Genomic DNA, 24,058 nt, shown 5'->3' on the forward strand with positions numbered 1-24,058 from the left:
ATGACATTGTTAACTGTTAAATGTTAAACTGTTAAAACTTCAAAATGATATATATATATATATATATATATATATATATATATATATATATATATATATATATATATATATATATATATATATATTTTACATTTTTGCCCCTGCCGCACCACCGCACCCGGGTTTTTTGGAAGTGCTGCATCCCCGCACCCGCACCCATGTGACATAGGTGCTCTTAATTAGGTAATTTGTGTGGATTTGTGTTTATGTAATTGACCTATAAGTGGTCATTGTGATTGTGTATGTCCATAAGTGACATTTTTGTATTTCATTACACTATTCTGACCCAAGTCAGACTCAGTCTTGCGTCAAAGAAGACCTTGGTCTGAATTGGACCTGGGTCTGTTGGGTTTGCTTTGACTCAGTCGGATTCAAACCTGGGTCAAAGTGAACCTTGGTTTGAATCTGGGTATACAGAGCCAGGTTTGTCCAAGATTATATATATATACCCTCCCACACCCAAGTTTTTTTTTAAAGTGCCGCATCGTCACACCCGCACTCATACCTGCACCTGCACCCGCACCCGCACCTATGTGACATAATTGTTAATACAAATAACAGAAACTTTGTTCTAGCCATCTTTGTAGATTCAATATACTTTACGGGTAGCAGAATACATAGATATATTCAATTCCTTGTTTGCATGAATTGTTCAAGAGTTGCCAACCTTTTTGTCATTTAGACTCTAGGAGACTTATTTCTTTTTAGAACTAGAGTTGTGATTGGATTTGTTTGGGTCCGATTTTTTTGAGACTTGTTTTTTAACGGGCCTAAAATTTGGACCCAGACCCAACTCAATTTAGTTAGTATCACATCCAGGTATGATTGAAATTGAAGACCTGTATGGGCTAATGGTTTGGGGTCTAAAGCAGGTCGGGGCATAAATAGGCCAGGTTCTAAACAGGCCCATTTTTAATGGGGGCAAACATTATCCTTTAACATGACTATATATTAAGAAACTCTACTATAAACACTTGTAAATTGAAATTCTTATAAAAATCCTATTTTAAAGTAATTTACAGATGTTAAGAACACTTGAAATGGGCTTGGGTACAAAACCGAGTCCTGGTTTGGGTTGGTTCATGTTACTGTCGAGTATGAAACGAGTTTGGGTATATGCCAGACTCAGATTCGAGTCAGTTCCAGTACAAATTGCATAGAACTGTTTGGGTTGTCCCGAAAGATGGGTTTAATATGGACGGGCTTGTGTCTATATTTTTCTTACCCAAGAACTGAACCATTGTCAGAGCCCGAACTCAGTGGAGGTCTATCCTACAGAATCCAACAGTGCTGGCCGTCAGGCGCACCACGAGAGAGAAGCGAGCAATGCAAAAGGAGAGAGAGAGAGAGATGTTGTTGAGGGGTCGACGGCAAGGGGAGGGAGAAAGGGTGTTCCCTCCTGGTCGGTGATGGGCGAAGAGGTGGCAGAGCTGAGGGAGAAATACGTTTCCTCGGGAGTTAGAAACCACGAACAATAACGAAGTTTAGAGAAAGATATCAATAAGCTTCATTGAAAAATATATGTAGGCTATGCACACCTATTTATAGCTTTATAGAAGGGCAAAAGTGTAAAATACAAAGGGGCGTCCCAACCTGGATGGGACTCTAGGCTGGTCGACCTCTACAGTCCCTCCCTGGAGGGTCTCTCTCACAATCCCAGCCTAAATAGGACTCTAGGCTGGGCGGTTCTTCTGGATCGGATTCTGGGGCGGTCCGTAACAACCATTTCTGAGACGGACCTAGACTCAGACCCATTCTGACCCACAGGTTTATCAAGATTGGGTCAGATTGAGTGACATCGGTTCAGGTTGAGTATAACCGACCCAGTTACACCCATAACAAATGATAATGAATTTTGAAGGTCATTATTCAGCTTTTCCTGTTCTTCTATTCTTCTCTTTTGTCCATCATTCTCTTGCTTTAATCATCACATACAATTTTCTTCTCTTTTAACCCTCTAAAAATTATAGATCCTTGCAATTTTTCAATATTTTCCTGATTGAGTAGGATATAAATAATACAACTGCTAGATCAATTTGTAGCATCTGGATCAAGTATTTTGCAGTCTCTTGCTTCTGATTATCTTATCAAATGAGTTTTCCTAATGAAAGGATGCCAAAATGGATCTTGTTTGAGTTTCTATTACCCACAAATTAAACCTCAGTCTTTAGTTTAAGGCATTGCATGTTAGACATAAATTTAGAAATAAATAAATAAACAGACCTTTATATTTCAAATGGAACAAAAATTCTTAGTTTTGTTTTTTTAATATCATTTACATTATCTTCTAGATGTATACATTACAAAGTAAACACACACATGTGTGTGTGCACACGTGTGTGTGTGTGTGTGTGTGGAGTATCGAGGTCACAAATTCTTCGAATATTAATGTACTTGTTTATGAGAACTAGTTATAGTTCTTCTTCACTAACCTTTTATGCTCAAGGTAGTGAAGTTACATTAAACCATGTTACTTGAATTATTATCATTATTTTTAGTTCTGAGCTAACCGACCTACCTGTTTATAATTTTTAGGATGTACCTTGGAAAGCTTTTTTCAAAAGCCATGCAGTGTGGGCAATGATATATGCTCATTTTTGTGGGAGCTGGGGTCACTATACTTGTCTCTCTTGGCTGCCTACTTATTTTAGGTATCTTTTGGATTATAAAATATCTTGCTTTTGGCATTTTTGCAAGTACACCAATGACCAACCATTGAAATGTAAGGAACACATAGTTGAGATGGTTTCCCTATCTTAGGCCAGATATTGTCTCTGCAGTAAATTAAGCTTTTTATGTTATGCATGCACTTAAACCTCTCGCCTAAAAGCTATGAAAAGAATGTTGAGAAATGTTATGGTGACAATAGCAGATGCTGTACTATATAGCTTCTCTGCAAAAATCGGTTGTGTCAATCTCTTTCAGAGTGGTATATTTGAGTATTGATTGGGCTGGGCGGCCCTGTTAAAAAAAAGCTAGCTCAGCTTATTGCATACATTTGGCGATCATTAGTTTCATGGAGTAGCAAAAAACCGGCAGCATTTGCATGCTCTAGTGCAGGATCAGATAACATGGCAATGGCAGTAGTTACCTTAGAAATTGTTGAATAAGAAATTTAGTCACCACTCTGTAGTCTGTCCATTTCAATATATATTCAGATAATGAGATAACAGTGGCCATCTTTTTTACCAGTTCAACGAAATAAGATTCGATATTTTGAGTTAGATAATCATTTTGTTTGTATGAAAATTAAAGCTGAAACATAAGAAACTTAGTTTATGTTACAGAATTGTTCAAGTTGCAAGGCTTATTTGCCTGGATGTTGGCAAAAGCTAGACATTTGGAGTTAAAAAGCAAGCTATTCATGACCATTACCATGCATGGATTAGGGGCTATTCAACCAATTATTATGAAACCTTGGTGGCATCATTGTAATATGTGCTATTCTTGGAAATATTTTTTGTACTTCTGCTAAACAAGGGCAGTCATACCTATAATCTCTTTAAATGCATTTTAGTGAAGAGGTCGTACATCCATAATTCTCATCAGTTTGTAATCTGTTCTTCAAACTGTCTACGTGATTATATATGCAGTAATTTTATGTGTGATCCACATGCAAGAAAACATTACAAGATATCACATAATGTGTAAAATGTTTGGTTTTTAATTTCTAATGTTAAATGGCTATCAATAAAGCTGACAACTTTGTGTTTCTTGGATGCTGAATTCTATATCTGACATTAACTTGGTTTACTTGTTTCTTTTTCTTATAGAACTAAAATCTTTGATTATAAATGCAGTGAGGAGCTGAACCTTAATCTAACAGAGGCAGCATGGGTAAGTTACTGCTCTTGGATTTATTTGACGAGGAATTTGATGCACGTTTTTAAAACATTATTGCACTTTCAAATTTCTCTGCGAAATATTATCTGACTGAGGGATATCTTCAAATGATTACATAGTCTTGTGCCACTGCTTGTTAGCATGATCACCCTCCTCAAATTTTTTACTTCTTTTCTATAGAACTACATATGCCTGGGAGTGCTAGCAGTCAGAAAATTTAATACTTCCATTCTATAGAACTTGGTGGTTGTTTCATCTTTCATTGGTCGCTGTACTGGCCTTCCCATGGTGTACGTTTATAGGAATGGACCAATTATGCTGCTGGTTATTAGATGAGGTGTATCTCATGGCACGGCTCTGTCCCTAGGACTTGATATCCAGTCTTCCCATTTACATCCAAAGTTAAGTTCATTAAAACTGTCCTTGGGTAGTTTGCAAACTGTTGCTTCCAATTTTAAGATGATAATCGGATGTAATCAACCTCACCCCTTTGATGCCAGATAAGTAATCTAAAAAACATATGATGTTTCACTAATGAAGTGTGATTTTTTAAAAATATCAAGACATAAGTGTCTGTACGTTATACATATATATATCGACATTCAACCAATTAAACTGTCCAGGGTGGTAAGAAAAAAGGGATAAATGATAAATCACACCATTTTGTCATTGCTTTTAAGGGTATATTAGGTCTTCTTTTGGAGGGAAAAGAATAAAGTTGAACAAAATTTGAAAAAAATAACAAAGGGTGCTATATAATCTAATTTGAAAAGAAGTGTCTTTCCTCTCACTAAAACTAATTATATACTCATAAAAATGCCACCGCTTTTGAAGGTGTTTTAGTCAGTTCAATCAATTCAATGTGGCTAAAGTTAATATAAAGGGTTTAAAGTTAGATTAATTGCACACACGCACACATATATATGCATGCATATACTTATGGCTAAGATATAGTTTAACATTGTTAGCACTTGTTGGATACATTGTTCTAAAGAAAAATAATGAAGGATTTAGGCCTGAAAAGTAAATAGTTAGGACGAGAAAATTTAAATGGTGAATATAAATATATTTTGGTCTAGAGTCTAGACAATGGCTGAGAAAATGTGAGATATGAAAAAAAAAGAGGCATGATACAAATAATTGGGTGAGCGATTACTTGAGCGAATATGCTTGCTTGATGCTATATGTTTTTCTCTTTTCTGACAAATGAATGAGAAAGAGGAAAAACAGACAGAAAAGAGTATAAGGGAAAGAAAGTGCCTTAGTATTGAAAATGAATCCTGAAGCATTCATTTAGTGTCTTCATTTTTATATACTTATTTATGTAGAGCATGGGCTACATACATTTATAAGATTGGACATGAAAGCAATAATTGATAACAAATATGAAGGGATAACACAATGGTGGTCATCATAGGTAACATGAATTTGAGCAAATGCTTGACAGTTTAGTCTGATTTCTGTACTTTGCCTTTCAACATTTTTCTTTTCATAGAAGCATGTTTATGCACTTCCAAAAGTTAGGGCTTCCTCTTTGCCTAACAATTTAAAGACTTGCTTAATATTTTTTGTTATTATGCATTTAAAATTTTGGTTGTGTTTGCCTTCACTCAGCACTTTGTTTCTTTATGAGTCAGGTCTCTGTCCTCCCTCCATTTGCTTCTATTGCTGTTACTAGCATTGCATCAACATTTGCTGACACCTTGATATCGAATGGAGTTGAGACTACTATGGTAAGGCTGGCGATATTAATATTATTATCCAATTGTGTGTCAATTCTTCTATATTGTCTTGCTAAAATTTATTCAAGTTAAGCAAAAAGAGTTTGTCAAACAATTGATAAAGCTCTGCATGTAAGATGCAGAAATTTTGAATTTTCTTTTTCCAAATTGGCTATATATTTCATGTCATGTGTCTTCAGTAATTTTAAGCATTATTGCTTCCATTATTTATTTTATACATATAGGAACCTGTATAGTCCAATCGTTCATTTTCTCTAATCATATTTAGAGCAATTCAATTATGTCCAGTTTTATGTCTAACATGTGCTTGTTGAAGAAGTATAGTTATACGAAATTTATGATTTTCAAACAATCAAATCACGTCATCTGTTTTGAATTATGAAAGTTGAAGTTTTTTTATTTTAATAGTGCTTTCATTATCATGGTTCTTAGGAGTAAACTGAAGAACATTAAATCACATATATGAAAGCTAGAACATCAAATAATCCAAAGGACCAAACTACCTATGCTCCCAGCTTTTACCTTTCTTCCTTTGCAAAAGATGGACCTCAGTGCCGTTTTTGAATTTTTTTTCATAATTGGACATCCTTTTGAGGGTTGCTATTTACGGATTCTACATCAAATTTCTTTATTGCTTTCTTATATAACCTCACTGCCACTGAGAGTCACTTATCTCATATTCTTTTAGTTGGTTTGTTAAGTCTCTCACATATGGATTTTCATGTTTGGTCCACTTAATCTTGTTAGTCATTTCCATTATCCACTGCTACACTTCCCTAGAATCGTTGTTTATCATCAATCTTCTATATGACTTTCATTGATTTATCTATGTGTATTGCACATTTGATTTGTTTTTTTTTTAATTTATAGCAAAACTCCTTAATGCTTATTATCCCTTCTCATTTTATGCAGGTTCGAAAAATTTGTCAAACCATTGGTTTTATATGTCCGGCCCTTTCTATGATCATTTCCTCTATGGATCTAGGAATGTCACCTTGGGAAATGGTAGCTTTCCTTACTGCTGGTTTGTCCCTCTCAAGCTTTGCCTTGTCAGGTACTGCTTCAGTCATCCACACATTGGAAAGTTTATATTGCAGATATTTTATTCCTGTGATTTAGAAGACTAACCATCGAATAAGTTTTTAACACAGGACTATACTGTACTCATCAAGACATCTCTCCTGAATACGCAAGCATACTTTTAGTAAGTCCTCTATATCCACGCCTTTGTTGTTTGAACAATGAATGAGTAAATGACTATTTTTTTCTGACAGGGAATCACAAATACGGTTGGGGCAGTTCCAGGTATTGTTGGTGTTGCCCTTACTGGATACCTTCTTGATCAGACTCATTCGTGGAGTGTATGTCAACCATCAACTGTTATGATTTGGCTTCATCATCAATTTCGGTATTTTCCACCGTGGCTCTAACACCTTGTTCCTTTTTTTCATATTGTCAGGTGGCTCTATTTGCACCATCTATCTTCTTTTACTTGACAGGCACAGTTGTGTGGTTAGTTTTTGCCAGCAGCAAGCCTCAAAGATTTATCAAGGGTGAGTGAGTGCTGCCATTTTTTAAAATGCCTCACTCATCGGGGATGTATTTTCTGTTTGTATCATATCATTCTTACATCCAACAACTGGTGACCAACAGAGCATTATTCTTGTATAGATATTTCCAATAGTCCATCCAAGGAAAAGATGTTCTTAGCTTAAAAACGTGGCTGTAAATTCTTGGATGATAAAAAAAAGTAATGTATAAGTCCTTTCTTGCATGATTTTTTGCTCTGTGGTCTTCAATCAGTGGTATGAGGAAAACTATCAAGTGCAACTGTGGAAGTGTTGAGAATGCAGAATTTGTTAAGGCAAAGTGGCAGATTTTGAATATGGCTGAAACATCTATAATATACCATCATGCTAGCATCATTTTAAAATCTTACAGTGACAATTCTTGCTTTTTTTTGTCCATTCATTCTAAAACAATATGGTTTGAGTCCAAGGCACTAGTTTATGCGGTCAACCTTGTATGATTCTCTCCAATAGGGTAAACTTGTCGGTCAACAAATCATACCCTCCTATGACTAGTGGACAAAGAGAAACTGCTTCAGTATGGCAAGAGGATTCAAACTAATTGAAATATGATGAGGATAAGAAAATAACACAGTTGGAAATTTGGACAAGTTGGAGATATGTAATGCAACATATTTGTCTGGACTTGAAAGAGAGGGCTATAAGGGAAAATTTGTTGGTATTTATTATAACTCATTATTTAGTCATTTTATTAGTTGTTTTGCATGTATGCGTAAGGTATAATCATTCTTTTAGTGATAGGTTAGCTGGCAACTTGTTTTGTATGTCATATGTGAAGGAAAGTAAATTCAACTTTTGTCTATTTCTTTGTATGGCTCTCATTCTTTTTCCTTCTCTTACTCGTCTTCTTCTTCCTCTTTTACATCTCTTATGTTTCTTCTTTTAATGCTCTTATTCAATTAGAAATTAGAAAAGTCTTTAACATGTGTTTGGATCTCGATTTGAAACTACTCATTGTCGATACGCAACTGAAAGATGTGCATATAGGGGTAGAACTCTAGCTGAAAGTGCTTTATTATGCTAGTCTTGAAAAACTTCTGCAACATGTCAACAAGGACGACAGATTTGTAACTACATCTGATGGAGTTTGAATGTTTGATTGTTGTTAATCATGTGTTTACAAAACTAGAATGACTTTGTAGTTTGTACGTGCAAGAACTATGAAATGAATGGTTGGGTGTCTTATGCTTATGGGACAGTCAACAAGTTGAGCTCATCTCCTTTACTGCTTCTATCTTTTAGATAAATATTAATTTTCTTAAGCTTTACGGAATTTTCTTCATAATGATGCTCAGTGAAGAAGGGCATCTTATGCAGACCTAATTCAATCTCTTTTAGTTGCACTTAACATGAGCATCCTCATTGGAGATTTTAATGCCATGAGAGCACCACAGGAAAAAGAGTGGATGCAATCCTCCTCTTCGTTTTTCGTGATTTTATGGACTTCATCAGAGATGCAAATTTAATGGAGATTAGTGGATCAAATGGGCGTTTCACTTGGACAAACAACCAAGCAGGGGAATTAAATGTGCAATGTAAATTGGATTGGTGTTTTGTTACTCTTTCTTGTAGTCTTTGAGCTCTTCCATCCTTGAAAATTTTGCCAAGATCATCTTCTAGTGACAACCCTCTTATTTTTGTCTCTAATGCTCCTTATCGTTCGAGATACAAATCATTCAAGTTTTTGAAAATATGGTTGTTACAAGATTCATGCAGACGAATAGTTGAGTCGAGTTGGAATGCTCGATCTCGAGGATGCCCTATGGAAAGAGATTTGTCTAAGTTGACTGTGGTAAGAACTAACCTCAAATCATGAAATCAGGAATCTTTTGGAATAGTAGCAGACATGATTGGTCAATATCAAGCACAACCGGAGAGCTTACAACCTTTGTTTGATGTTGGAGACTATGATGCAATTGCAAATGAAAACTTAATGTCTCTTAAATTTGCTTTTTATGAAGAAGTCTTATGGCAACAAAAGTTGCGTCAAACTTGGTTGTATGAGGGCAATACTTCATATTTTCATGCTTCAATTTGCCAAAGATGGTGTAGGAATAACATCTCTTCTATCGATTTTGAGGGAGCTATCCTTCTGAAATTTTTGCTATTCAGTTTGTTGGAAAAACTTTCTTTTCCAATTTGCTCTCCAAGGTCAGCAGTACTGACATGTTCTATGTTATGGCCCCGGGTTTATCTATCTCATATGAAGGGAATGAAAACCTTCTTAGACCTGTTACAGATGAGGAGATTTGTCATGCAATGTTTGCCTCAAATGGTGATAAAGCACAAAGCCCGTATTGCTTTCCTAGGTGTTTTTATCAAAGCTTATGGGATATTATTGGAGTTTATGTTTCTCGAGCTATTAAGGACATTTTCCAGAAAGGTAAGCTTGTTCATCAATTTAATGTTACACACATCATCCTTATCCCTAAATCCAACAATCCCTCGTCTTTTGCTGACTACCGACCTACTTCATTATGCAATTTTCTTTACAAAATTGCATCAAAGATTATGGTCGTTCAGATGCAGGTTATTCTCTCATGCATCATATCTCATAATCAAAGAGCTTTTTTGACAGGTCGTACTGTCCATGAGAGAATTCTCCTAGCTCATGAAGTAATTAACCCCCTTTTTACTACAAGATTCCCTCGGTCTGTCTCAAAATTGATCTGTTTAAAGCCTATAACCGAGTGGACATAGATTTCCTTAAAAAGGGTCTTCTCTTTCTGGGATTTCATGAAGCATGGGTCAATCTTATCATATTAATGGTCTCTTCGGCTTCTTTTGTTGTCATGATTAATGGCTTACCTGGGGACTGGTTTCATAGTTCTCGCGGATTACATTAAGGTGACCCGCTTTCCCCTTATTTATTCATCATTGTGATGGAGCTACTACATCAACAAATTCTTGCAACAATTGATAAGGGAGATCTACTTGTTCCCAAGTTTCCTCATTGTTTGACTCAAATTTCTTCTCTATTTTTTTTGGATGATGCCTTGTTTGTGTGGAAAGCTCATGAGAGATCGATATTGACTTTCCGTGATATCTTTCAAGAATTCGAAAATGTGGCAAGGATACAAGTGAACCTTTTCAAATCTCAATTCATCTCGATCAATATTTCAGGTAATGAACCTGTTCATTTGAATGCTGCACTTGATTGGACTCTCGAAACCTCACTGATTTGCTATCTTGGTCTCCCGCTATTCTATGATAATCTTTCTGGTGAACTTTGTCAAGATATTATTGCTAAGGTGGATGCTAAATTGGCAGGTTGAAAATCTTATTATCTTATCTTGGGCGAGTATGTTTGATAAGGCATGTTCTCTCTAGCCTACCATTACACTGGATTCCAACTCAAGTCTTGAAGGAACTAGAGACGATATTTTGCAATTTTTTGTGGGATGGTAACGATACCTATTACGTAGACCATGATTGGATTGGATTAAGACACCTTGGCAACATAAAGAAAGCTAATCTTGATGGAGTTGTTTTATGAAAAGCAAGTATCTTCAAGTTCGAATTATTTAGTCCTACAACCCGACAATCAGTGGATCGTGGTCTTGGAGGGGTATTAAATGGGGATGGAATCTCATCTCTCATCAGTTAAACTTGGAAGGAGGCAATGGAGAATATGTGAAGTTTGGGAAAGATCCTTGGTGTGAGCATATTCTAGAAGATGATCTCTCCCCAACAGAGTTTGGAATGATTTACCTGCATGTAAGTACCTCCTTGGTTGATGCTTATAAGCTCACTCAAAATAATAATATTTTTTGGCAATTAGATCCTTCTAAATGCCAACTTCAAGAATTACATCTATCCCAAATCTCAGGACAAACTTATATAGAAGGATCATCCTTCCTTGGTTGATATCACGTCATGCCCTTCTACAACAGATCAGACACATAAAGCACTCTGACACAAGGACCATGTGCCACTCGCAGTTTGGACAACCAATTTGGCACGTGAAAATCGTCTGCCTACCCAAGATAGACTTATGTCTATGGGCATTCCCTAGGTTAACCGTTATTACTTATGCAACTCTAGAGAAGAGAATTGATTGTCGCTTTATCTCGTCTTATAGTTTTCATGCTATGGAGTTATGTCTTCCAAATTTGCAGTAACAAGAATCCTCTCCAGACAATTGGTGCTCGAAATTCAGTGGTGGTTTTCTAAGTCTTTTGAGTCTTATTGGTTAAGATGATGTTGGCTCCAAGTCTTTCATCTAGTTGTGTGGAAACTGTGGCAGCTCAGGAATCACTTTAGACACAATGACAACATCCTTATCAGGGCACAAATGAAATTCAGCTTATGGTCCTTATGTTGTGAGAATTTTTATAAGTTGAAGTGGTTTATAGAAGAGGAGTCTCAACTAGCCGCCATCTGGTTAAAATTTGGCATAGTACCACATGCTTGGCCAACATTGAATATACAAGGTATTCATATTCAGATTGCCTCCTCCAGTTCCTCATCAGCAGTTGCTCTTGCCTTTGCGATTCAGAAGACCAATCAAGAGTTTATTGTGGCAGAAGCTCAGCGTATATCCTCAAATCGCCTTTTACCTGAAATTTAGTTGTTGGATGATGATCCAAGTCTTGCCTTTCTTGGGGATGCTAATATTATTATCTCTAACAATAGTAAGTTTTTAGAACTTTGCTTCGTCAACTTAGCGAGGGGATATGTTGGTAACTTTTCAACTCTAAATCAGCTTTCTCACAGGTGTCATGTCACTTCTTGTAATCCATGTTTGGAGGTTTGTAAACTTTTGAAATATGTTCTTTAGATCGAGGACCCTGTGGTTTGGCACCAACGGCCTTCGAATTTGTCTGACTGACCCTCTTGTGAAGGAGGGGGCCTTAATTCCCCGAATTCTATTGTGAAAAAAAAAAAACGAATGGCTTGGTTGTCTGGATCAGCCAGATGAACTTGGATGAGGCTGATCACAGTCATTCTAGCATTGATTCATGTATCAATAATGAAGACAATAGTTCTTCAAAACCTACTATAGAGATAGAGAATTACTCGCATTCCACTCTAGTCCATCCAAAGCATCTCACCAAAGCTTGAGTTGAAAGGGATCTCGAAATAATTGTTGATGAATCAGAATAGATTGTAAATTTTTGTAAATATTGATAGGTTACCTTTCTAGTATGGATTACAATTGACGATGAAGTTGAGGCTGATGTGAGAGTGAGATTCAAGCAAATGCATTTGCTAATGCATCTCAAACTTCCTTAGGTATGCTGACCATCTATGTCAACACCAATTCAAACAAAAATGCATTCATCTAACCAATAACTAATTAATTGGCTTTCTCTATATGTAGTCAGAATCTGCTGTAGTTTTTACACCATTTGAATGGTTGAAGATGGCATTGTTGAAGGTCCATGGACATGCTCATATAAATCGTGAATTTGTGGGTTAGAACAAGTTTCTAAAGCAAGTAATTTGCATTATTGAAATTTATGACGCTGAGGTTTATCATACTGATGTTTGGTGGAGATTGGAAGTGACTAAGGGCACGTTTGAAAGTGAGAAACATTCTCATTGAAAAAGAAAATTTTACATTTCTCATATGAAAACTTTTTGATATGAAAAGATTCTCTCGTTTGTATCACACGAAAAAATCAAGTTGTAAAAATATGATAAATGCTATAATATTTTGTACCCACTTGTTAAAAACTTAAAATGTTTCTTGAGACATATCCACAAACAATTGGTGGACAGCAACCCCTTCCTTCTTCATCATCCTAATTGGTAGGCAGCAACATGCTCAGAAGTTCCCTCCATCCATCATGAATTGCAGCGAAGATTCAATGATGGTCTCCATAAGATCAACCTATAATTCATTATTGATCAAGTTGGAGCAGTTCAAGGAGAAGAGGGACCTATCGAAGAAGATACAACGGCAGTTTTTATACATGAAACAGGTAACTGGAGAACCTAAGATGAGCAGCAGCAAAATGGTGGACTATTACTGCAACACAGCTGATGAAAATGGAGGAGATGAAGATGGAGAAAGGTAACGGAATGGTTGCTGACGGAGTGAGATACTTTGAGGGTGAGGGGTTGCCATAATATAAAATGAAAAATTCCTTCACCCCCTAGGTGGAGGAAATTTTTTTATAAAAAAATCCCAGTTTTAAGAAAAACTTTCTTTTCAAAAATTTTCTCTTCAATTTTTTCATAGCATTGGTACCCTAAATGAAATATGATGTGCGACAGGGTCATGAAAAACTGATCGTAACATCCTCTTATTATATTCTCACACAATTTTTTCATCAGCACTTCTACTGCCTTGCCCTGAGACCTCATGCATGAGATTTCTCTATCCCTCCATTAGGCTAACGGATAGTCAATATATATATATATATATATACACCGAGAAACTGTCCCAAGAACCAGAGACCTAGCCGCGCTGGTTTTGCCTGCCATACTTACGGTTGTTGTCTTAGCAGCAAGGCTCGGACTAACTAGTAAACAGGCCCATGTTTGGCAGGGCAAAATAAAATCCCAATAGAGCTTGGCCTGACCCCATGCCATCCCAAACCAGACAAGAACCTGGGCGAGGCTTATGCTGGCCTAATTCTGGGTTGGGCCTGTCGGGCTCTCCGTCCGGCCAGCCCGGCCCAACCCTATTTCCACCACTACTTAAAACCTTGGAAACTCACTTCTCAAGAAGGTTGATGCTTTTCAATATTTAGGAGAATCTTGCTCTCAAAGAACGGGAAGCTTGCTTCCCTTGGATTATCCAAAAAAAGAGAAAGGAATGGAAAGTTTGCTTTCCTCATCGAACTTACTCCACTTTAGATTTTCTTCGCAGGAAAGTCTGTACCTCCGTTATAAAAGTCATATTTTCTTTATAAACCTGAATATGCAATGGGTATTTTTTGGAAGTGAATTGTTGAGAAAAATGTATTTAACCAACATTATTTATTTATTTTTACTCAGAGAAACAGTCCCAGGCGCAGAGACCTAGGCTCAGCCTGACTTTCTTACGGTCTCTGTCTATGTTGGCTTAAAACTCCGAGGGTTTAGCTCAAAACCTGAGAAAGTGCTTATGCAGGGGGGTGATGACCATGGGATTTAAACCTAGACTGCCCGTCAAACGGTCTAAGCCCCATCCCACTACACCAAACCCCTTGGGTCATTGAACCAACATTATTATAATTTCTGTTTCATATCCCTTCCTACTCACATCCATCATCATCTTTTTTTTTCTGTGAAGAATGGGGAAACCAATTCAGGGATCAAAGACTCAGTCACACTGGTTGTATCTGCAGTACTTACTGTCGCTTTCTCGACAGTGTAAACCGCTGGTGATCACCTTGCCCTCATGGAGTCACCTTACTTCGGCACGAGGAGAGGACATAATGCCCTTGCCCTTTCTTTTATATATATATATATATATATATATATATATATATATATATATATCAGATCGATTCCCGAAATACCCTTCTGGATATTCCTCAATGTCCCGGCTATTCACGGAACGTGAAAAGCAGATGAATAATCATCTGTTTCCGGAAAAAATCGAAGAATTTATTAGGAATCCTACAAGATCAATTCGTTCTTTTTTCTCCAACAGATGGTCAGAACTTCATCTGGTTTCGAATGCTACTTAGAGGTTCGCTAGAGATCAGAAATTGTTGAAGAAACAAGATGTTTTTTCTTTTGTCCCTTCCAGGCGATCGGAAAATAAAGAAATGGTTGATATATTCAAGAATATATATATATATATATATATATATATATATATATATATATATATATATATATATATATATATATATATATATATATATATATATATATATATATATATCAAGGAAACCCTGATAACCCCCACCCCAAATGGTATTATTGTATAACTGGTAGGGGTCTGCCTAACCCGAGCTTTCTATGCAAAAAAAAAAAACATTTTACACAGAAAATCGCCTACCCACCTTAACGATTTTCAGTGTTTTGTGGCTAGAGTACTTTGTAAAGTGCTGGGGCCTGATCCCCTAACCACACATCGTGGGCCTCGTGGCAGTTCCCATTGGCAGCTTATAGTTTTCGGTTCTTCAAGGTGTCATCACAACTAGGGGTGTCAATGGGTCGGGTATGTCCCGGAGTCGACCCATACCAAACCCTATAGGGTCAGGGTTTGGTAATAAATAAGAAGGCCTGATTAGAATCCTGGTCAGACCCGAAGGGTCCAATTAATATATGGAGTTGGGTATGGTTTGTGAAATTTCATACCAAACCCGTGCCCACCCCGAGTTACTATTAATTAGATCCACAATTTTTCAATGTAATAATAAAAAATATTATTTACCAGGTATGGTTCAGGTCTGGTTCATCTAATTCTTTTAGAGTCCGGGATGGTTTGTCTTATATTAGGTCCAATTAAACTCAGGTCTGGACCCACAGTACCTTAATCTCAACTCAGGTTTGGGTCTGGTTCCACCTGAGTCTGAATCAAACCCAACCCGTTGACAACCCTAATCACAAGAGGAACTCAAATGTGCACGGTGTACATCCTAGTCCAACTTACTTCATGTGGAGTTCGATCTTCATGAGCAGTTCTATCATCTCGACTTGCACTGCATTCCCAACAAAACTCCCATTAGTACTACTATAAGCATAGCCACAAATCCTTTAAAAATGCTTTTTTATGGGAAAGATATTGAGAAAAAAAATCTGGGTAGATTAAAAAACTAAAAAGAAATATAATATATGCATTAAAAATGCAAAGGAATTAAAAATATAAATTCAAAATTTACTAAAGCAGGTGATAAATTGAATTGATCAGAACATTGATGTTTTGTGATTTTATGCGGAAATACATTCGAATTATGTACAATATTTCTTAATTTAGTTCATGCCAAAAAAAATTCTTCTTTATAACGTTTCTCAGATGACATCTTCATCTTATGTTTTCATAATGGAATCTTAAATTTCTTTGGATATATGCAATTTTTTCCAAGAAACGGTTGTATTGATAACATGGCACACATCTAATTTCCAAACACAACGAGCTGTCGAAAATTCAATTAGGCACCGTTTCGTAATGTTGATCTCTCTCTCTCTCTCTCTCTCTTGCATTTATTAATTTTTTAGCATTTTATTAATGGATTTACAATAATAACCAAAAAATATACCTTCATGCCAGGCGTAGCACTCCAAATATTCGAGTGTGACTATAAACCACAACAAAGCTTTTAGTCATTGTTATCAGGAATCATAAGTTGCTTCCAATTAGGCTGAAAACTACCAGGCACTAGACTTACCAAACGAGAGTAACTCGAAAGTCGAAACTACCAAGGACGCTTCCCAATGACCATTTCCTAAATAGGAAAATGCTCTCTTAGTGCGAGCAATATCCGGGCATATGTGCTCATGCTGCATGTGATTTTTTTTAGAGAGAGAAATGCTGCATGTGATTGATAGTTGGATGGATTTCCAGCTGCATATTGTGAATGTGGTTGACATTTTGGTACAACTCACAACCGCTCCATCCAAAAAAAAGCCATACCCAACAATAAACAGACGTGTAAACCTATTAGGTGAAATGGTTCGGAGTTGGACTGGAAGTGAAACCAACCACACTCACTTCAAGTACAAACCAAGCAGATGAGTTCCTTCCAGTGAAAATGACAGGCTCAAATCAAGGATTTGCAGTCCTGACACACGTTTCTTGATACTGAAGTATGAGTTGTTTGGAAGGTAAGAAGTCCAACTGTCTATGCAGCAGCACATCACCATCGTGGAAAATAAGCTGCTGCTTTGCATGAAGTGCACAATAAGTTTCGATTGTGGTTTGGATGGTGGGGCAACTTTCTTTTTCTACACCCAACACCCCCTTGTAATCCTGCTATGGTTTGTAGGCTTTACTTGACCCAATCATGGTGTAACTAATGAAATAATTTTGACCAAGGGTTAACTTTGATCAAATGAATATCAAATCACCCAATGCTTATCTCACTAACAATAGCAGGCCCCAAACTTTGTAAACCATGACCTGTTGGGAAATTGGAACAAAGTTATTAGAAAATGTATATGGTGAACATTAGCCAGCATTAACAGCGATGTTATATGGATGTGCACAAGATTTCATAATCACGCGGAGATTATGGCGCAATTTTGGAACATAAGACTGCAAATTTTGGAAAACAAACCATGCTAAAGCAGTTTCTTGCTTAGGTATGGTTTTTAATGTTTCAACATAGCATCCTGGAGGTGGTGTTTAATGCACTTGATTACTTCTTGCCATGTTTATAGATGGAATTATGCATCTGAATCGTTACTTCATGTAAGGTTATATACAGAAAAAGGCATCACATTTTGAAATATGGTACATGCCTCTGTTATAACATTTAACTAGCAGTTCAGACAAAATGGCCTACATGAAATACATGTCTTCAAACCCGAGTTTACAGCTGCTAACATGTTTCAGACTAATCATAGATAGTTTCACACGGCTCAAATCAAAGGGAAGAAAAAACAAAAGAGAGAAGTTGCATTAATCTTGCATGTTATGGTGCCAAATGTCGGTAGTTTTAACTAATGGACTTGAACATGAAAAGAATTTATATTAAATTTGCCACAATTAAAAAGGATGAGAAGAGGAAGAAGAAGAATACTTCCCTAAATCAGTGTTGTGAGAGGCGTACGCCTCAATACCTGAAGCGTACGCCTCAGAGTAGTGAAGCGTTGCAGTGAAGCGTTTCAGGCTTGAAACGCACGCTTCACTCATGTGAAGCACACGCCTCAAGTCGAAACGCGCTTCGCTTCTAAGGCGTGCGCATCAATGCAATTTGTGAAGGGGAAAAGAGTATAACCTTCAGCTTGTAGGGGTTGGGTGGCCTCGGCTTAGCCTCCTCGCCGTCGTCTTCGTCAGAGTGACTATCGTCGTCGATTCTTTGTGAGGGAAGGCGTGGTCGCCTCCGCCGTCATGGAATTGATGGATGACCTCCACTCTTCATTGCCGTCCTCCTCGCCACTGCTGTTGTCGTCCCTCATGGCGCCTCTCTCTCTCTGCTTTTTTGGCTTTTTTTGTTGGTTTTTTTTTTGTTTTTTCTTCAATGTCAATGCTTGATGGGTGATGCCTTGCTTGTTTCCATTGTTTTTTCTTGGGTGAATGCATGAGTTGGTCGTGTTTTTTTGTTTAGAAAATGATGGTGTATGTGGTATTTGCGTGCTTGTGGACAAGGTTGCATGACATTGGCAATGCTGGATGTTTTTTTTTCTCTTTTGATCGTTATGGGTTTCCTTTATTCTTTGCTTTTTCTTTTCTGTTCTTTTTTGGTTGTGGTCTTCTTTTGTTATGTTGGTTCCACGATATGGGTGTTTATGTTGGATTATAATGTGTTTTGTTGACCATTATCTGTTGTTTTTGAAGAGAAAAATCTCTGTTTTTAAAGGGTTATATAGTTTTAGCTCCTGCATGAATGCTCCATCGCATGAATGGTGCAGTTAATCAGACACTTCCTCATGCATGATGTTACTGTTTATTGGTTGCTGTCTGGAGGTCAACCTTTAAACTTTCTCCTTTTTCGCGTACAAGTGTTCATTTTTTGTTCTTATTAGATCATATACAGATCATATTAGAGTTGGTACCTGATTTCTTATGTTTTGGGTATTTATTGTACCTTCCTTTTTATGTTAAAATGGTTCATGAATGTCCTTTTTTTGTCATGCTTTCTGTGGGAATCGATTTTATGTTGAGATATATCAGAGTGATTCAGCTGCATCCACAATTTGGAGGATTATCTTGACAAAATTTGCTTCTCCATTGACATGGTGTCTTATAATACATTGTGGTTGCTGCACCACTACAATTAATAGCATTGTATTTGGAAAAAAATAAGCCTTTTTAGTATAATATCTTTCAGTACAATAAAGGCTTCAAGCAACTTATTGCAAGATGCCTTGAAATGAATAGTGTGATTCAAACAAGCAACCAACTTGTCCAATTCGACTCAAGAAAATGAACAAGAAATCCGGATTTGTTCTTTTGTTTAGTTATGCCATCTGAAACGCAAAACACTCAACAGAATGAACATGTTGCAAATTCCTACCTGTCCTACCGAATTAATTCATCCGTTTGGTTTGCCCGAGTGATCTAGTGTCTGTTTAAGACTTTCAACTTCAAGTGAAGTCAATGTGATAGTTTCATTCGTGTTTAGTTTTAATATTTGGATATTTCCCCCTTTTAAGCATTCTCTGAATCAGATATGCAGAACTAGTGGTCATGAGGCCCAATAGAGCTTGTCTAAGTGAAAGGGAAATCAATGGCTTCACATAGTTAAATTCAGGAGTTTGTGGATCCTTGAAGTACCTTTTCTATTACGCAGACTTATCTTTTATCTGGTTTATTGAACAAATTATTTTATACTGCACAATTTCATTAATTTTTGAATGTCTCATTAGCTACCAAATCTTTATTTCATGTCTTCCAGTTTTTAATTGATGTTGTTCTGGAAGATGGTACTAAAAATTCTACAGAATGTCAGGGAAAAAAATATTTTTTGTTTTAGTCTATATCTTGAGTTCTTGATTATCGTTGGATTGCAAATGTGAGGATTCTTTAAACTAATGTTGGGCTTATGCCTGTAGGTTTTGTTCTTGATCCTTCAAAATGTAGCAAGCTGACCATGGAAGAAAAACAAGAGCTAGTGTATGAACTCACAAAATGGCCAGAAGGTGCTCTAGAGCTTCTACAGTCATGGAGCCGACGGGAGCTCCTGGAGGTGATTTGTGCTGCCATGGGGAAAGAAAGAAAATATACGGGCCTACCAAAATCTAGAATGATAGAACGCCTGCTTAGGGTAGTATCTGAAAAAAGAACTGGACATAATGATGAGAGTGCACAATCTCGAGCACCTCCAATACTGCCAAGTACTCAAAGTACTCCGAGAAGGCAGAGGAAGACTGACAATCCTTCCCGATTAGCAATTGACACTAGAAGGAGTTGCATCCTCGTCTTGGTGATGTCATTTATTAGTAGTTTTTATTTAAATTTTTTATTATTTTATTAATATTATATATTTTATTATTTTGATCATGAAGCTTACGCTTCAACGCCTCGAGGCTTACGCCTCGCTTCATAACAGGCTCAACGCCTCACTTAGCCTCATCACATTTAACAACCTTGCCCTAAATACTACAAGATGTATCTTGTAACTAATTCTGAATAAATGCACATGACCCTGCATCTCATCTTAATTGTTTTGACTTTTCATTGGTGTTCATAGCATCTTAAACTCTTAATTGGAGTGTGCACGTACACCATAAGAAAATCCAGGTTGCATTATTGTATACAAGAGAAACTTCACCATGCAAGTCTTGTTTGCTGTTTTTATTCAATCAAGCTTTTCAAATAGAATTACAGAATCCCATTTATCCCACAATGTTTATTCACATTTCAATTGCAGCGATAGTATGACTATTGCAAGGCATCCTAGACTTTTTGACAGAATATACCTAGCTACAAGGAAGGGGATCAATATAAGGTATGCGAGCAAATACAATTGAGAAAGGAGCCACATTTATGGGTTCCCTTTCACTGGCAATTATTGGTTGGAATGAGGGTATTCTTCCATCAGGGCTTACTGCGAGTATCTTGCCATTTAACAACATAGTCTGGCTGTGCAGGTCTCCATCCTTTGCAGTTAAATGGTATTCCTCTCTGGTTGGTGCACTTGTCCTCCCAGGTCTATGCATTCTGCGGACCTTTGTTACCTGAGCCCTATTGTTATAAGATTCCGATGTAACAAGGACCTGAACAGTGGTATTGCCGCTAAGATTGATCAAAAGAAGTGTAATACCCCTCTGCAGAGTATGGCAACAAAATAAGCATAAAGAGATGAAAACAAATCCAAGAAAGAAGAATTTTTCAAAGAAAAATAAGGAAAGATGAATGTTGTAGTGCGTCACAGGACAAGAAGTTCCACAGTTCAACCCACAAATCACCGAGTTTCTGGCCTTGCCAGTGCTGCAAACCAATAAATTCAGCAAAGGTTGGGCGAGGAAATGCTAGAGAGAATCCCTCCCTTAGTGACATAGGGCACAAAGGGGGTTCCTCTGTTTCTGGAATGATTCATCAAGAAACTAACAGTGGTGGTGATACCTTTGCCTGGCAGCATCACCCTTGCCCCTTTACTAGTGCTGTATTGCACGTTACATCCCAAAACTAATTGAAATTTCTCCTGTGTGGTACCTTTTGACCAAGAGATAGAGATTTCTTACAAAGTTTTTAGCGCAATGTGCATATGCTCGGATACTTTTCGTCCCAGAGAATTTGGCTGATAGGACAACCCTTCCCATCAATCGGTGCCAAAGAAGGGCACTGCAATGATAAAAACAAACATGAAGACACAGATGCTACTTTGCTAGGTATTATTCATGCATACATTCTCATTCTTCGCGTAGACAAGCTATGGTAATTAAATGGTAAGAAAAGCCACAAAAAGAAGAAGGAAATTTAATCAAATCGAGTAATAAATAAGCTCCAATTGAATTCCATTCTGACACATTTACAAAAAAAATAGAAATGCCAAAGCAGTAAATTCTAACCTGTAATAATCAGGGTTTGGATGAAAAGTAGTTGTGTTGAGTAATCCATAGTTTCCTCCAATTAAAGTCTGCCTGCAGTAAGTCTTGGTATCGAATTTTGATGACATGCCTAGCTGATCCAAGTACCTGCAAACAAGGAATACATATAGGCACCAACAAGATTATTTTCACCAAAACCAAGTTATTATCTCTGAAGGTATTACTCTGATCATTGTAAAATGTTTATCATAGTTACTAGATGAAACCCTTTCTACAGAATCTCTCTAGGGTTGCAGAGTAGCTTACCAAAAACTAAATACAAATGCATTTGTGACAAGATTGTGGCCGCTGTTGTACGCTCCACCCGCCTCACCAACCCAGGCCGTAGTAGAAGTTGAAGCACCTTTCAGTATATCCTGGAGATTACTGAACACCCCTGCCCCTCCATCCAGGTAAGACGGATCTAGGATCTTCTCGACTAGATGGTCATCGACTCCTGGACGGAAAGCTCATACTCAAACCAGCGCACAAATTTTGAAAGCTCATAGTCAGACTATTGCCACATTTGTGATAAAGAAAATCAACCTGTTATGCTCTTGTGCTGATTTACCTGGACCAAGATTATAGATATGGTGTGTAATCACATCCATCAAGTTAGGTTTAGTTTTGATAACGAGTTCCCGGTACCAGCTTGGATCAAAGAAACCTCCAGGTGCTATCACTAGTGGCTTCACTCTGGAAGCCTTGTAAAGACGTCGTATTATATTATAAAGTGAAATAACATCGGATGCGTATTGATCAGCTGCAACGCTTGCACCGATCCCCCTTCCGCTTAGTTCATTTCCTATCATTCACAAGAAAATACCATAACCTATCGATTCATTAACTGCTAAAAGCTTAATTTTGAAAAGATCCAATCCGCAATTCCTAACGTCTCACCAAGCTCCCACGCATAGATTCTATAGCCGTGATTTACGGTATATCGAATGAGTGCCTCAGCATTAGTTGAATTCCAAGGTCCACCCGTTGATCCATTTTTCAATATCACTCTTCCATTCAGTGCATTCAATCCAAAAATAACCATTGCCCTGAAGTAACGCAATTAAGATTATTTCTTTTGAAGAACAGAGAAAAAGAAGTAGCACTCAAATGGTAAGGTAGAATGGGCAAGAGAAACCACCAAAACCACAAGGATAGTTCAATTTGAAGAAATCAAATGGTAAGAAAGGCGTCTTAAGGCCTGCAGTAACTCACCCAGTCCTCTGGAAGAACTTGTTAAGTTGGTCCCATCTAGCCATTGGCAAACAACCTTGAGTAAAACCAAACATCTCAGAAGGATTCCTAACGAAAGAATTGCAGGGTTGTCCCGGCGCCCCAGTATCATATATGACCTTATCTTGCAACGTGCCTCCCAATCGAATCTTCAGCGGCTTGAATGCTGAAATTGCAATCAACACAGAGCCAAAAACAAATAGAAACGCACTCTTAATCTTCATATCCTTGTCTATAAAACAGGAAAACAGAAACAAACCCATATTCAACTTTGTCGCTAAGAGACACATACCTCTGACAGCATTCACGAGAATGGTATTATTAAGATCCTAATATAAATAATAAAGGGAATCAATGAAACGAATGTTAATACCAAAAAACTCATTCAGAATAATCAATCCAAGAATCAAGTTTTTCTTAAAAAGAAAGAGTATTAGTGTATTACCACATTGAGAAGTGAAGCATGACCCCAGCTGCAGGTCCCATAATCACATTTCTCAGGAGGCCACCAATCCAAGGATGCACAGATGAAATTTACATCTGTTTTAGCAATGCCCATGCTGCCATTGATGAACACAGTGCCTGTAACAACAAATGGCGACCCACCACCATTGACACAGTGGCTAATGAACCCGACCACAATGATCGAACACAAAAGAGAACTCGAACCCATCATCTTCCCACCAATGAGACTTCCACCCAACTCAGGCCTCAAATCTCAGTTTTTAAAGGGGAGATACAGCATAAGAGAGAGAGGCCCAGCAGCAATGGGGTCGAAACAGAGCAGCCTCCAGCCTTACTGAAACAGGGGAAATAGGCAGCAACAGCATTCAATGTCAAAAGATGGCAACAAAGGTGGGTAAGTTGGGGACATTTTAGCATACGCTGGATAAGATGGGCAGCTCAAGAGCTAAAAGGACAATTTACCTTGAGCAAGTGGGCACCATGAAAGAAGGAAAAACGAAGGGTTGGGCTTCATGGTGTCAGCCTGTCAGGTGTTTGTCAGCATTAGATTGTTTAAAATGGTAATAT

At 37.4% G+C, this 24,058-nt stretch overlaps 2 protein-coding genes across 4 annotated transcripts in view; one reads left to right on the forward strand and one right to left on the reverse strand.

Annotated features, from left to right (window-relative positions):
- LOC149842043 (putative anion transporter 6, chloroplastic) overlaps positions 1-7,493 on the forward strand; it is a 77,104-nt gene extending 69,611 nt beyond the window's left edge. The window contains exons 9-15 of one of the 3 annotated variants that reach the window (XM_090001261.1): positions 2,575-2,690; positions 3,840-3,876; positions 5,520-5,615; positions 6,537-6,678; positions 6,776-6,828; positions 6,899-7,032; positions 7,124-7,493. In XM_090001261.1, the coding sequence (XP_089857387.1) occupies positions 2,575-2,690; positions 3,840-3,876; positions 5,520-5,615; positions 6,537-6,678; positions 6,776-6,828; positions 6,899-7,032; positions 7,124-7,181 (636 nt within the window). In that variant the 3' untranslated portion in view covers positions 7,182-7,493. Of the gene's footprint in view, positions 1-2,574; positions 2,691-3,839; positions 3,877-5,519; positions 5,616-6,536; positions 6,679-6,775; positions 6,829-6,898; positions 7,033-7,083 lie in introns of all 3 variants that reach the window. The other 2 variants (XM_090001262.1, XM_090001264.1) reach the window with 2 other exon arrangements.
- A 13,037-nt stretch (positions 7,494-20,530) lies between these two features.
- On the reverse strand, positions 20,531-23,702 carry LOC149842044 (heparanase-like protein 3). Its single transcript, XM_090000576.1, has 9 exons — positions 23,472-23,702; positions 23,319-23,355; positions 23,009-23,192; positions 22,694-22,842; positions 22,365-22,598; positions 22,061-22,250; positions 21,776-21,901; positions 21,449-21,548; positions 20,531-21,031 (listed from the first exon to the last, which is right to left on the reverse strand). Exons 1-9 carry the CDS (start codon positions 23,700-23,702, stop codon positions 20,684-20,686), a joined length of 1,599 nt encoding a protein of 532 aa, XP_089856702.1. The 3' UTR covers positions 20,531-20,683.
- Between the last annotated feature and the right edge of the window lie 356 nt (positions 23,703-24,058).

Source organism: Nuphar pumila, chromosome 3, assembly GCF_984573655.1.
Source record: "Nuphar pumila chromosome 3, dmNupPumi1.hap1.1, whole genome shotgun sequence".
Taxonomy (NCBI): Eukaryota; Viridiplantae; Streptophyta; class Magnoliopsida; order Nymphaeales; family Nymphaeaceae; genus Nuphar; species Nuphar pumila.

Coding starts and splice junctions, on each gene's coding strand:
- LOC149842044 (XM_090000576.1), bottom strand. CDS start 23,702: ATGATGGGTTCGAGTTCTCTTTTGTGTTCGATCATTGTGGTCGGGTTC. Junction 21,902..22,060: donor GCATTTGTATTTAGTTTTTG/GTAAGCTACTCT, acceptor CCTTGTTTGCAG/GTACTTGGATCAGCTAGGCA. Junction 21,032..21,448: donor CACATTGCGCTAAAAACTTT/GTAAGAAATCTC, acceptor CATACTCTGCAG/AGGGGTATTACACTTCTTTT.